General features: G+C 36.0%; 1 protein-coding gene across 4 annotated transcripts in view; it reads left to right on the top strand.

Annotated features, from left to right (window-relative positions):
• LOC115222975 (calcyphosin-2-like) overlaps nucleotides 1-12,990 on the top strand; it is a 72,624-nt gene extending 59,634 nt beyond the window's left edge. For all 4 annotated transcript variants that reach the window (XM_036511985.1, XM_029793398.2, XM_029793397.2 and 1 more), the window contains 3 exons: nucleotides 8,067-8,186; nucleotides 10,246-10,342; nucleotides 11,607-12,990. In XM_036511985.1, the coding sequence (XP_036367878.1) occupies nucleotides 8,067-8,186; nucleotides 10,246-10,342; nucleotides 11,607-11,779 (390 nt within the window). In that variant the 3' untranslated portion in view covers nucleotides 11,780-12,990. The remainder of the gene's footprint in view (nucleotides 1-8,066; nucleotides 8,187-10,245; nucleotides 10,343-11,606) is intronic.
• Nucleotides 12,991-13,817: the final 827 nt, after the last annotated feature.

The following is a 13,817-nucleotide window of genomic DNA, read 5'->3' as shown; positions in this document are numbered from 1 at the left end:
TTTTCACTACTTTCAATTTGTTTGTTTAGGCGATTTGAAATTTTTGTACGCCGTCTCATTAGAATTTTCCTCTCTCTGGGGATTTTGTTCTTGTGTACAGTGGCCTTTCTCTCTGGGACACATTTGTAGCATATGGCTTGCATTACAGACATGAATTGTTGAAGTATCATGTCGATGTCCGGCGAGGAGAGACATTCAGGCCAGTTTTGTTTGAGATCTCTTTCTCAATTTGTTTCCAGTTTGCCTTATTGAAGTTCAAGCTGGAAAGATTCTGAGGGTTTCTTGTAGGCTGCATGTCCGTGCTCTCTTTTGCCCGTACATGGTCAGCTCTACCATGTTGTGATCCGAGAGTAGTGTCGGTGTCACTTTCACATTATGGATGAGATCCATATTATTTGTGAAGCAGAGATCCAGTGTGTTACCTGCTCTGGTTGGTTGCAGTATTACTTGCTCCATGTACAGGGTGTTGGTGAGGTTCAGGAGGGACCTCGCCTGTCCACGTTCACATCTTGTCATTCCTGGGAGAGAAAGGCCCTCGGGCCATCTGACATTCGGTAGATTGAAGTCTCCCATGAGAAGTACACTTATGTGTTGTTCTAATGTTGTTAGAACTTCTTCTATTTTTAAAAGGCAGTCCTCGAACTTGCCCATATGACTTGGGGCATCTGGAGGGCGATATGTAGCACACACAACTACATCAAGTTGCCTTATGTGTACAATTAGTGTGTCACACACCGAGTTTGAGTATGACAAAAGGACCTGGGGTGTGAGGTCCCCACGGATGTACATAGCAACTCCTCCATGACTCCTTATATATATATATGTATATGTATATATATATATGTATATGTATATATATATATATATGTATATAATATATATATATATATATGTTAATGTATATATATATATATGTATAGATATATATATATATATATGTATATATATATATATGTATATGTATATATATATATATGTATATGTATATATATATATATATGTATATATATATATATATATGTATATATATATATATATATATATATTATGTATATATATATATATTATATATGTATGTATATATATATGTATATTTAAAAAAGGAGATGTGGAACACGAGTTGTGATATATAAAAAAAGGAAATGAAGAAAATGCTGACAAAATAATTTAAGTAAGTATTTAATTAGGTGAAAGTTCTTTTTACCAGTTGCGCATTTGTTATGCTTATCAAAAGATATTTGAGATAGAGTTCCTTTCTGATTGAAGCAACGGGAAGCAACATGTATGTGTGAAGGCCAGCAGAACTATAAATATTGAAAATTGTACCCACACACGCACACATATATTCACGCGTGCGTGCCCCAACATACATATAAACACACACACGCGCGCGCACACATACATACATATAGCTCCTCCTGTCCTAAAGGAACTTACTTTTCCAGCTCAAATTCAGTCAAGCGGAAAATACACTCCTTAACTACACACTAAAAAGCTATTCAAAATATCCACATGACATCTACTGACCAGCCTGAACAATAAGAATTTTCAACAATGCTATTTTCGAAAACTCCATACACCACCCACAGCAACATTCATTCTAAACATTCACTTGACCTCTTTATTATGACCAATAAGAAATTTTAGGTGTGATACTAGCCAAATTTTAACATCTCTGGTGCCTATTTTCTTACCCCAACACCAACTTCCATTCAAACATTCACGTGACCCCTTTATAATGACCAATCAAAATTGTATTGACCATTGGCCACAAGAAATTTTAGGCGCGAAACCAAGCAAATCTTAAACAACTCTGGAGCCTCTTTTTTCACATATAAGAGACAGCAAACCCAACATAAAGTCAGATAAGAGAAAATGTATGTATATATGTATATATATATACACATATACATACATATACATACATACACATACACACACACATACCCGCACATGTGTACATACACACACGCATATATACATACACATGGACCCACGCACAGGTATCCACACGCACACACACACACATCTGTGTGTCTATATGTGCGTGTACACATACACTTACATACACAGACACACACACATATAGGTATAGATATATATAAAAATATTAAAAGATGTCTAGACAAGGTGATCCCATGCATCAAACCCCACATCCCACTCCAACTATGGATGAACACCGACAATGTGCTAGAATGGTTTAACACAATCACCAACAGACCCAACTACTCATTCATCCAGTTCGACATAGCTAACTACTATGCCAGTATATCCCCCATCTTACTTAACAAATCCCTTATATATGCCCGCAGCCTTTCGCTTATAGACAGAGAAAAAATCGACATTATACTATTAGCCTGAAAAACTATAATAGAATTCGACGGTAAACTTTGGACCAGATCCGATACCCCCGAAAACTTTGATGTGGCTATGGGCTCGAGCGATTCAGCTCAGGTGACTGACTTGGTCGGGGCCTACCTACTCAAGAAGCTTTTCTCCGAGGTACCGGACCTACAGGGGGGTCTCTACAGGGATGACGCTCTCTTCATATATCCCACTAACAATAAGAAAGAATTAGGAAAAAGATCGGACTATTCTTCAAATCCTTCAATCTAAAACTAGAATTTATGACTAACACGAAAATAGTAAACTTCTTAGATGTTACGTTAGACTTGAACAAGCACCTTCACCACCCGTATAGGAAACCCGAAGAAACAACTAGATATATCCACACCTCTTCCAACCACCCACCCTGTATAATTAACACCACGGTCCAAGCCATCTCAGACAGACTCACTAAGCTATCCTCTAACAGAGATATATTCAATAATTACGCACAACACTACAACCAGGCTCTCTCTAGTGCTGGGTATACCCAGAGAATATCCTATGTAGACCCCCCAGGAACGTCCGTCGGCTGTAAAACTCCCACTTATAAACGAACTCCGTATTCAACCCAAGCTAACGCTAATTCTAATTTAACTTCTAAGCAACGTATAGGAAAAAGGCGAACCAATAGAATAGTACGCAATGATAACCCTTCCGACGAGAGTAACACCGATCATATTAGGAGAAATAGAGGCGGAAACAGTAGATTATGTAAATATATATGGTACAACATACCAAACAACATAGCAGTTAAGGGTAAATTATGTAAGAGAATATTCTCTATTATTTCCAACAACTTCCCACCCACCCATAAGTATAGAAGTATCTTCTCTAACAAAACCATTAGGATCTCCTACTCTACCCTGCCCAACATGAGCTGCCTCATAGCTAAGCATAACTATATTAACATTAGAACAGCTAGATTAGGAGCAGGCTATAACAACCAATCGAACCCCATTCATCCAGGCAGTAGTCAATATAATCGGGCTGGCAACCATAATACCCAAACAGTTAGTAATAACACCCGTCAACACAACAGAGGCAACACCACACCCATCAACAACCAGGAGGATAACAGTGCTCCTACACTTAATGCAACACCTCCGCCTGGGACTAACAGCACACGACCGGGAAATGCAGTGCACTGCAACTGCATAAGTGCATCCGAGTGTCCGCTACGTGGTGGATGTCGGGCCAAAAACGTAATCTATTCATGTGAGGTGAGTACCCAGTTTAACACACTCACCTACATAGGTTGCTCGACCTCCTGGAAATCCAGATACTACAACCACCGGTCCTCATTTAAGCATAGACATAAAGCTAGCAGCACCTCCCTATCTAAGAAAATTTGGGAATTAAAAGACAATAGCATAGGTCAGCTGCACCTTATTTAAATAATAGAGCAGGATGCCGGCTATGTTGTGTAGAACTCCTGAATATCTTGAAATTCAAGGAGAAACACAATCTAATTAACAAAAGGTCAGAGTTCAAGCCATCTTGTATACACAAACTTATCAATACTTTTAAATACTACAAAGCTTAGGCTATTATACCAACTCCCCCATGCAATTTCCTCCCATCCAAGTGCAACTTGTCGGCTCCAGCACATCCCGTTTTTTTTCCTATATATATATTTATTTTCTTTCGTATATATACATTTTTGTCTCCCATATATTTCATTTCCTACACCTACCTTCTTCCTATCTAGATATCTTGTTTCCCTATATCTATACCTTTTTCCATTTCTAGCTCTGATGTTGAGCGCACACCACCAAACCCCGCTTCCCACCCTTCCAATTTTCAGTTCCTCTCCCCGCCCCTACGTGGTCACCTTTAACACACACCTATAACTTTACATTTTCAACCACCCTTTATTTTTACCTTCATTTCATGTTAACCTTTACCCGATTACCTTTCTATTTTATTTTATTTTTATTTTTATTTTTTATTTCTTATTTTTATTTCTAATTCTTATTCTTACTTCTATTTTTACCTCTATTTTTACCTCTATTTTTACCCCTATTTTATCTCTTTTTATCTCTATATATGTCTATTTTTAGCTCTTTTTTCCTTATTTGCTTATCTATGTATCCGCTTTATGTTTATACGTGTGTCTGTGTATGTATGTATATGTGTATGCGTATGAATAAGTATCTGTGTTTATATGTGTACCCCCTTTTTATCCTTTTTTAATAATTTTTTTACATGCTTTTGTATATTTTTTATATATTTTTTTATACATCTTTTAATATTTTTATATATATCTATACCTATATGTGTGTGTGTCTGTGTATGTAAGTGTATGTGTACACGCACATATAGACACACAGATGTGTGTGTGTGTGGATACCTGTGCGTGGGTCCGTGTGTATGTATATATGCGTGTGTGTATGTATATATGCGTGTGTGTATGTACACGTGTGCGGGTATGTGTGTGTGTATGTGTATGTATGTATACGTGTATATATATATACATATATGTGTATATATATATGCGTATATGTGTGTGTGTGTATATATATGTATATGTATATTGTCCTTGTATATATATGTATATTCTGTTATAATTTCTTGGCCGCAAGTTTCTTACGTTCATGTCTACCTTCTGTACCCACTATAATTCCGTATCTTGCCCGTGTGCGAGAATGGATCTATTTGTTATACCTGTGTCTGTGCATATGCATAGGGATCTACTCCCCCATGTGCGTGGGTGTGGGCGTGTATGCAGGTGTATGCATATTTCTGCCCATACGCATAGAGATTCACTTCGTCTTGTGCATGCGTGTAAGTGCGAGTGTGCCTATATGAACACGTGCGTGTATGTATATACGTACGTATGCGCGTCGGTTCGTGTACCCAACTACATGCGCCTTTTTCCTTATATATCTGTATATGTTTATACGAGAGTACGTATGTATGCTTGTATGCGTGTGGTTGCGTATGCGTGCGTATATGTGTGTATGTATCCATGCGTGTACGTATGTACATGCTGACCACTTGACACGTTACGAGGAACTAGATAAGCAGTTTAACCAGACAACTCTAATTTACAATACACTAGGTCCCCAGACGCCCCGGTTGATTTATGACAACCAGAATTTGTCATTTTCCTGACCACCATGTTGGTCCGTAACAACTTTATATCCCTTATCCTTATATTCTTTTACATTTCTATATTCTTATATCCTTTATATTTCTGATAATTTTTTAATATTTTTTTATAACTTTATATCTTTATATTCATAACTTTTTTATATCTCTTTTTTATATAACTTTTTTATATCTTTATACTCTATATTTTTATATTTTTCTATACTTATATTCTTATCTTTCACATTTTTATATTTTTTTATCCTTCGTCCTGAATTCTCGCCCCTCCATCTTTATCCCTATTTACTCTTATTACCAGGTTCCTTCACGTCTGTCTGTATTTATATATGTATATATTTATTTATTCATTTATTTATATTACCTCAACATCCAAACTTCCTCATTGAGAGAAGGACGAGATGGACGCTTCATTTTTGTGCTGTTGCCGCATTATGTCGTACGCGAATGAGAGGATTTGCATCCCCAACGTAGAATTTTTGATGTAATACATGTCCTTGAGGTAGTAATTGTGCGCGGCTGAAGAAGGCCATAGACACACATTATGCATTGTTATAAATCCATCTAATAAAGGCCCGAAACATATGTACCGCTGAATCCTTGGCATCATGTTTTTATTTTGATTAATTTACTCCATCACCTACACCACCAAACGGTATATACAGGTGCTTACAATTATCAAGTACTCACCCTGAATTTCTAACAATATATATATATATATATATATATATGTATATTATATATATATATATAATAAAATATTAGGGAATAAATCCAAACTTACAGGGCAAAATCAGATTTAGGATTGAATCCAATTTTATAGTAAAATATATTATATTATATTATATTAAATTAGAGATAAAACCACTATTAGGCAAATCAAACAATGAAAAACATAAGCCAATACATAAAATTAATTAATTTATTGGCTGTGTGGTAATTAGCTTGCTAACCAACCACATGGTTCCGGGTTCACTCCCACTGCGTGGCATCTTGGGTAAGTGTCTTCTGCTATAGCCCCGGGCCGACCAATGCCTTGTGAGTGGATTTGGTAGACGGAAACTGAAAGAAGCCTGTTGTATATATGTATATATGTGTATAAATGTGTATGTGTGTGTGTTTGTCCCCCTAGCATTGCTTGACAACCGATGCTGGTGTGTTTACGTCCCCGTCACTTAGCGGTTCGGCAAAAGAGACCGATAGAATAAGTCCTGGGGTCGATTTGCTCGACTAAAGGCGGTGCTCCAGCATGGCCGCAGTCAAATGACTGAAACAAGTAAAAAAGTAAAAAAAAAAAAAGGATATCAAAAGTATTAAAAGTTTAATAAAAGATAGAGTAAAACACTACGATCGTTTCATGGCTATATATATATATATAATATATATATATATATATAATACTATATTTGTTCCACGTCCACGCGTTGTTGTGTTTTTTTGTGCTTTCTTGTTTGGATTAATTATATATATATATATATATCTCAACGGCGGTGCATCAGCTCTGAGCTGAAACTAGAACAAAAAAAAAAAATGTGTGCATAGGTTTAATTTTTACTTCATCGTTTACTTTGGATTGTTCCAAAAAGGTGATTTCTAACAAAGATTCTTCATTCTCGTAGCTTGGTGGAGTAAGATTTTTGCGGATATGAAAATATTACATGTATATGGTGTGTTATGAGAATTTTATGGAAACATGTTCCTTAGAAACTCAACAAATTGGCTCAAAATGGAGAAGATGTTGAAATTTGAGAGAATTTTAATCCATGCATCATTTCAAGCAGTGGTGTTAACATGTAAATTCATGGTAAAATAATTAACTTAATATGGTTAAATTAAATTAATTACATATCACTGTTCTCCTCAGTGCAAGAAGTAAGAACAAACAATTAATTAAATATTATTATTATTACAGAAGTGTTTTGGATATACACATTTATCCTTATGAAAAATATATATATATATATATAGATAGTGCACGTGCGTGTATATAAATATGTATATAGGCATGTTGGTACAAACAGGAAAATATAACTCAAAATATGAGTATATATATACATATATAATTTTATTAATATTTAGCAGAAGTAACAGAGTGACTGAAGGCCGAAGGTCCTTCAGTCGTTCTGTTACATCTGCCATAGATTATTAATAATGTGTGTGTGTTTGAAAAATGACTAAAAAAAATGAAATGACACTTAAAGATTTTAATTATACATATTAATACACACACACACATACATGGAAGGCAAAAATATGTTTATAGTGAATATTATTACTTTGACATTCAATAAAAGTATTAAAGGTTAAAGGTTAAGTAAAACGATAATGTTTTGGACATGGAGGGAAAAAGGTTAAAACTTAGATAAAACTCATTATACGAGAGAGAGAAATGCATCTGTGTGCATACATGTGTTTGAACATATTAAAGAGTGCATAAAGAAGAGTGTGTTGTCTGTGTGCAATATATTACATGGCAGATATGGAATCTGTCCCTACATCATATCTCTTTGTAATTACATTCCAAAATGTTAAAATAAAAATTGTCACAGTATTTTGTAATCCTGTTGTAGAGTTTGAACCAGTTGTTTAGCTATTTGGATGCCAAAGGAAGTGGGTTTGTTGATTACAGTCTATACATGAGGACAGTCATTGGGGAAATGAATGAATATCGCAAAAGTTTTGTGCGGAAGGTAAGATTGTTCTATTTATATTCATTGGTGTGATGAGTTGCATCTGTTTGTGTCCAAAATGTCAATTAGCACTTTCATAGTACCAGACTGAAACAGAACTAATACACCTTCTATGGTGCTGCTCCAGCATGGCCACAGTCCTATAATTGAAATCTATAAAAAGAACACACACATACAGGTTCCAGTATGGCTGTGTGGTTAAGAATGGAAGAAAGAAATGCCAATGTTATGGATAAATTTACTGAAGATCTCAACTTGTGAAGTAATGTATCCCACTGCCCCACCTCCATGGCTTCAGGACCATACTCTGTAGTCCTTGTAGAATGGGACAGGCAGGTGATGAAATTGCTAGAGATTCCTGCTAATTCAATTTACGTTCAAGTGATGTCTTCTCAACTAGTCTGTTTGGTGTTATCCTCTTCGAACAGTTATTGATATCAACCATTGTCTGCCATTAGGGACTTGAAGTAAGATTGACCATGTTCGATGTTGGTTCTCTTCTTTGATCTTGCAGCCTTTGGTGGCCCTTCCAAGGGCACTGCACTCCTGATTGTATTGAGTCATTGAATCATGTAAACCCTTCACCTTGACAATGAATATTACAGAGTTATATTTATACAAAAGCAAAATACATGTGGTCTGAAAATGTAGCACAAAGTTGAATAGAGATGGAAAACAATGAAATCAAGGAGAGCATCAATTCATGGTGCAATAAAATCAATAAAGGATGTGTTCAAAGCAAGGCTGGACAAGACCACATATGCCAAACTCCCCAGTAGTACACAAGTGAGATATGGGCTACTCTGCAGAGAGAATATTGATTGGCCACGATGCAAAGGATCATGAAATATCCATGTCAATGCAAGAGCATTTTCAAAATGGAAAATATTCAAGGTTCGCAGGTAAACCTGTGCAGTTATACAAGGAATCTACTGGAAGAAATTATTTGCAGAACTATCTCAGAGATTTACTTAAATTTCAATGTCGAAATTACTCCAGAGCATCTTCGTTTCCAATCTCTCTTGGTAGTTATTCTACCATGTAAAGGCAATCTTCTTAGTCTAGAAGCATTCGATTCCATCAAGCAGCCAGCTTGACGCACTGTGACAAATGTGTTGCACAGAAATTCTTGTAAATGTTCTCAGAATCTCTCTGACCAGTCATCTACACACTGTTGCTGTCTTAGTAATATCGATTGTGATTCTGTGATCACTATCCTGGTCTGGTCCCCGGTTACATTGTTAGAGTGCTCAGACCAAAGTATTAATTGCAAGTTGTTTCTGCCGGTTTTTTTGTTTTTACATCATCACTGTCTTCAGTATTTTTATGCCCTCAACATAACCATTCAGTTATCACCATCATTTTAACATCTACTCATGTCTATTTAAATAACTGCAGTAATAACTCTCTATGATCATTACTAGAGGTACTCCTTTCAGAATCATTTGAAAGTATACAATTGACTGCAACAGCTTGACTTCCGTCTCTTAAAATGCCACGCAGCTACTCTCCTGCTTTTCAAATCATGTTGCTGTCATGTACTTTGTAACTTGTCATTATAATATGATTGACTTTGTTGAAGAATTTTATGTCAAGATATTCTACATCTATGTTTGATTGGATGAGCCGATGCATCAACATCCAAACATAATGCTGCAGTAGAGGCACTGTGAGGCACTTTCAACCCAAAAAGGATGCTGTGCAAAATGTTATTTTGCAAATCCTTTTCCCCATCCCAATTATGAAGTAGCTTACTGCTTGCAACCAGGCTTTGGAAAAAGTGATTCTGCGTCAGCTTTTTTTCATGATTTTTAAGAAACTCATTACAAAACTACCAGAATCCGTTTTGGGCCCTTTTTTTTTATCTTTCTCTTTATATTGGTATAATACTGAGACTTGCCATTACCCTGAGTGGAGTCATAGCAGTTAAGGTGTTTTAGCAGGGTAGTGAAAATACTTTGAATTGTTGTCTGTACCTTTGACTTTTGTTTCTGTTTTTCTAAAATAACCAGGCAAAATGATGTAGCTTTGTCTTGTAATGCTGATTTTTGAATTTAAGGCTTATCGCAAGATGAGAGGAGCTACTAAAGATTGTATCAATGTTAGCGAATTGAAGAAATTTTACAGAGCTGGCAGCCAAAATAATGTATTTTCTGGTAAACAATACTATTTCATTATTAATGAGGAGTTGAGAAAGTGTTGGGTGTGTAACCGCATTGTGTTGATATTATGTATCCAGCCTGTGTAATCAACCGTGTGTGTGTGTCATATTAACAAACAAGTTATTAGTTGTGGTTGGTCATCACTTGAGTGTGGCCAAACATTTCATTTGAGCTTAATTCTACATCCACAAAGTCATCCTTCAAATTCACTCATAAGTCTGGAACTTTCATGTGGTTGCTTGAACTGTTAAAGAGCTACTAAATCTCTCTTAAATCACACCACATTTCTTTAAAATAGTAAGGGTACAAAGGACAATGTAGTCTTAGCTGGTTGTAGCCAAAATGTCCCTGACCAATTGGGGCCAAAATCTGACTAAACAGCATTTTAAATCCATATTAGTGTGAGAAATATTTGACAATAATTTCATTTGGTGCATTAAATATGGTTTTATTATTTAGCTGCTTATTATACTTGGTCGTATGAAAAAGTCCCCAGATGGCAGCACATAGCTGTGTGCACAGTGTGCCAAGTGATGTCGCTGTGTTTACTTCACAAGTTGTGAAATTTGTTTTATGATCATACGTATGCTGTAGTCTGCATTGTCATGGACAAGAAGTTGGAACAGCCAGCCAATGTGAAATTTTGCATTGAACTTGGGAAGTCTGCATCAGAGAAGGCGATGGGTCACGACAATGCACCCTGTCACTAAACTCTCCTCATTCACAAGTTTCTCGCCAAAAACATGGTATTGCTTCCGCACCTGTGGGCTTCCATTTCTTCCCCAAGATGAAAATGGCAGTCTAAAGGCTGCCACTTTAATACTGTTGTTGAGATCCAGATTAAATCGCAGACAGTCTTCGACTCACAGAAAACAACATCCAAGCCAGATTCCAAAAGTGGCAGGAACACTGGGACCAGTGACTATTTCGAAAATGATGTTAAAACTTAGGTAAATAAGTTAAGTTTTTTATTAAACATAATTAGTCCAGGAACTTTGATACCCCGGTTTGATAGTCGTTTGAACCACGACAGTCCTGATTTGGAATAAGGACAATACCCAGTGACATGCTTTACACGTCACTGACCAAATAGTAAAAGTCCATGCTAACATACTATTTTGGAAACAATTATTCTTTGTCAGTGGTTTTGTATTTGCCCACACACACCGTTACTAACGTTCTGCTTGACTACACATTTTATTTCTTGAACGTTCACAATTATTTAAAAATTAATCTGCTTTCTATATTTTTTCTTCAGGTGGAGAACTGTATGATGCACTACAATTAATGCTTAGTGTGTTGAACAAAAGCTCAAAAGAAACCGAAGTGATTCGATATATTGAATGGGAACAGTATTATGAAGGCTTAAGTATTGGAATCGAATCAGATGTTGATTTCCTCAGAATTCTAAAGAACCTGTGGAGTGTCTAAAGAAAAATCTTTTACAATAGAGTAAAATATTCTTTACTGAAGAGTTCTAATAAGACTAAAATAAGTTCATTGCTTTCACCAGTTAACTTTAAAGACCAGATCCACTCATCTTCATTTTACAAAAATCTCAATTAACTGCTTTTATTGGAATTATCTCCCTTTATTTAGATTTTAAACAAATAACCTCTCGAGGGAGTGTTTGTCTACTAATACAACAATAATCTCAGCTAATCAAAGTTGTGCCCTTCAATATATTCTATATGTGAGGCCCTACTTTATGTCTATGGAATATGCAAAGAAGTACTTTCCCAGACTTCTGTCAGACTTACTACAACTCCAGTTGCTATGACTACTATGGCAGCATCAATATATTTAAATGACATCAAATTGACTCAGTTTGAAAGAAAAAACAAAATATTTCTGTAATTATTTGACATCACCATATGTTCAACTACTGTTGCTATCAAATTGTTATTTTGTGAGGTCGCCAATCTTTAATTATATTTTGTATTTATGTCCTGAACAAATCTTGATGGTGACATATCTGGCCATTATTTTGTGTAATTATGATTCTGGCTTCAATCCTGCACAGTGGTCTCTTCTGATCTAGGTTCAAGTTGACTATTTGTTAAGTAGAAACTGTGAGGAAGCCTATTGTATGTGTATCATTGCCATTATCATTGTTTTTATGTCCTTTTCTTACCCTGTACAGGCATAGATTAAGATGATACTTTCTGAGGTAGTTTTTCTATAACCTGATGTTCATGTCACCAATCCTTACCTATACTAATTCTCACGTGAAACTGATAAACTATGAAAATGTTAATGCCACTATTTTTGCTCAAACATTAACGAAGACACACAGAATCAAGATGTGCATATACACACACAGTTTCAGTCTACCAGCCGCTCTCACAAAGCTAAGATCAGTCCAAAAAGAAGAAGTCAACTGTTGTATTATGACCATTCAATGTGATAGCAATATAATTATATGCCTTTCTTTTCCCCACACATCAAGCCTCTTGATGTGAAGTGAGTTTCATTTTACTAGCAAGATAAGACCAAAGTGAAACTGTGCTCATAAACTATACTCTTTTACTTGTTTCAGTCATTTGACTGCAGCCATGCTGGAGCACCACCTTTAGTCGAGCAAATCAACCCCGGGACTTATTCTTTGTAAGCCTAGTACTTATTCTATCGGTCTCTTTTGCCGAACCGCTAAGTGACGTAAACACACCAGCATCGTTTGTCAAGCAATGCTAGGGGGACAAACAGAGACACACACACACATACATATATATATATATACGACAGGCTTCTTTCAGTTTCCGTCTACCAAATCCACTCACAAGGCATTGGTCGGCCCGGGGCTATAGCAGAAGATACTTGCCCAAGATGCCACGCAGTGGGACTGAACCCGGAACCATGTGGTTGGTTAGCAAGTTACTTACCACACAGCCACTCCTGCGCCTATAAATAAATTTTAAATAAATAGATTAATTAAACTGTAAATAAATATTTCCCAACACATCACTTATAGATTTTTAAACTTATGAAGTAGTATTTCATTCAATTCGTTTGAAAATACAGGTTCCCTGTATACAATGTGGAAGAGGATATTTCTATACAAGACATAATTTAAGAATATATATATCACCATCATTGTTTAATGTCAGCTTTCCATGCTAGCATGAGTTGGATGATTTGACTGAGGACTGGCGAACCAGACTACTGCACCAGAGACATCCCTTACAACAGAATTAAATTCATTTCTAGGGCGATTGGCATAGCAGTAATATAATTATCATCTGACATAAAAAAATGGGTAGAATAAGCTGAAGTCAAGGTTCTTACTTTTTTACTGTGTTGGTGCCACAAAAATCCTGCAAAAACAGTGAAGCCTGGTGCAATCTTCTGCTAAGCCAGCAGCCCATCAAACTGCCCAACCCATGCCAGCAAGGAAAACAGATGATACATGATGATGAATTTCTAATCTGTAGTTAATAAAAGATTTTCATAACGTTTTTCTAGTCTTTTC

The sequence above is a fragment of the Octopus sinensis genome, linkage group LG21 (genome assembly GCF_006345805.1).
Source record: "Octopus sinensis linkage group LG21, ASM634580v1, whole genome shotgun sequence".
Classification (NCBI taxonomy): domain Eukaryota; kingdom Metazoa; phylum Mollusca; class Cephalopoda; order Octopoda; family Octopodidae; genus Octopus; species Octopus sinensis.
Note: the sequence above shows the minus strand (reverse complement) of the source record. Positions and strands in the feature narration are given on the sequence as shown.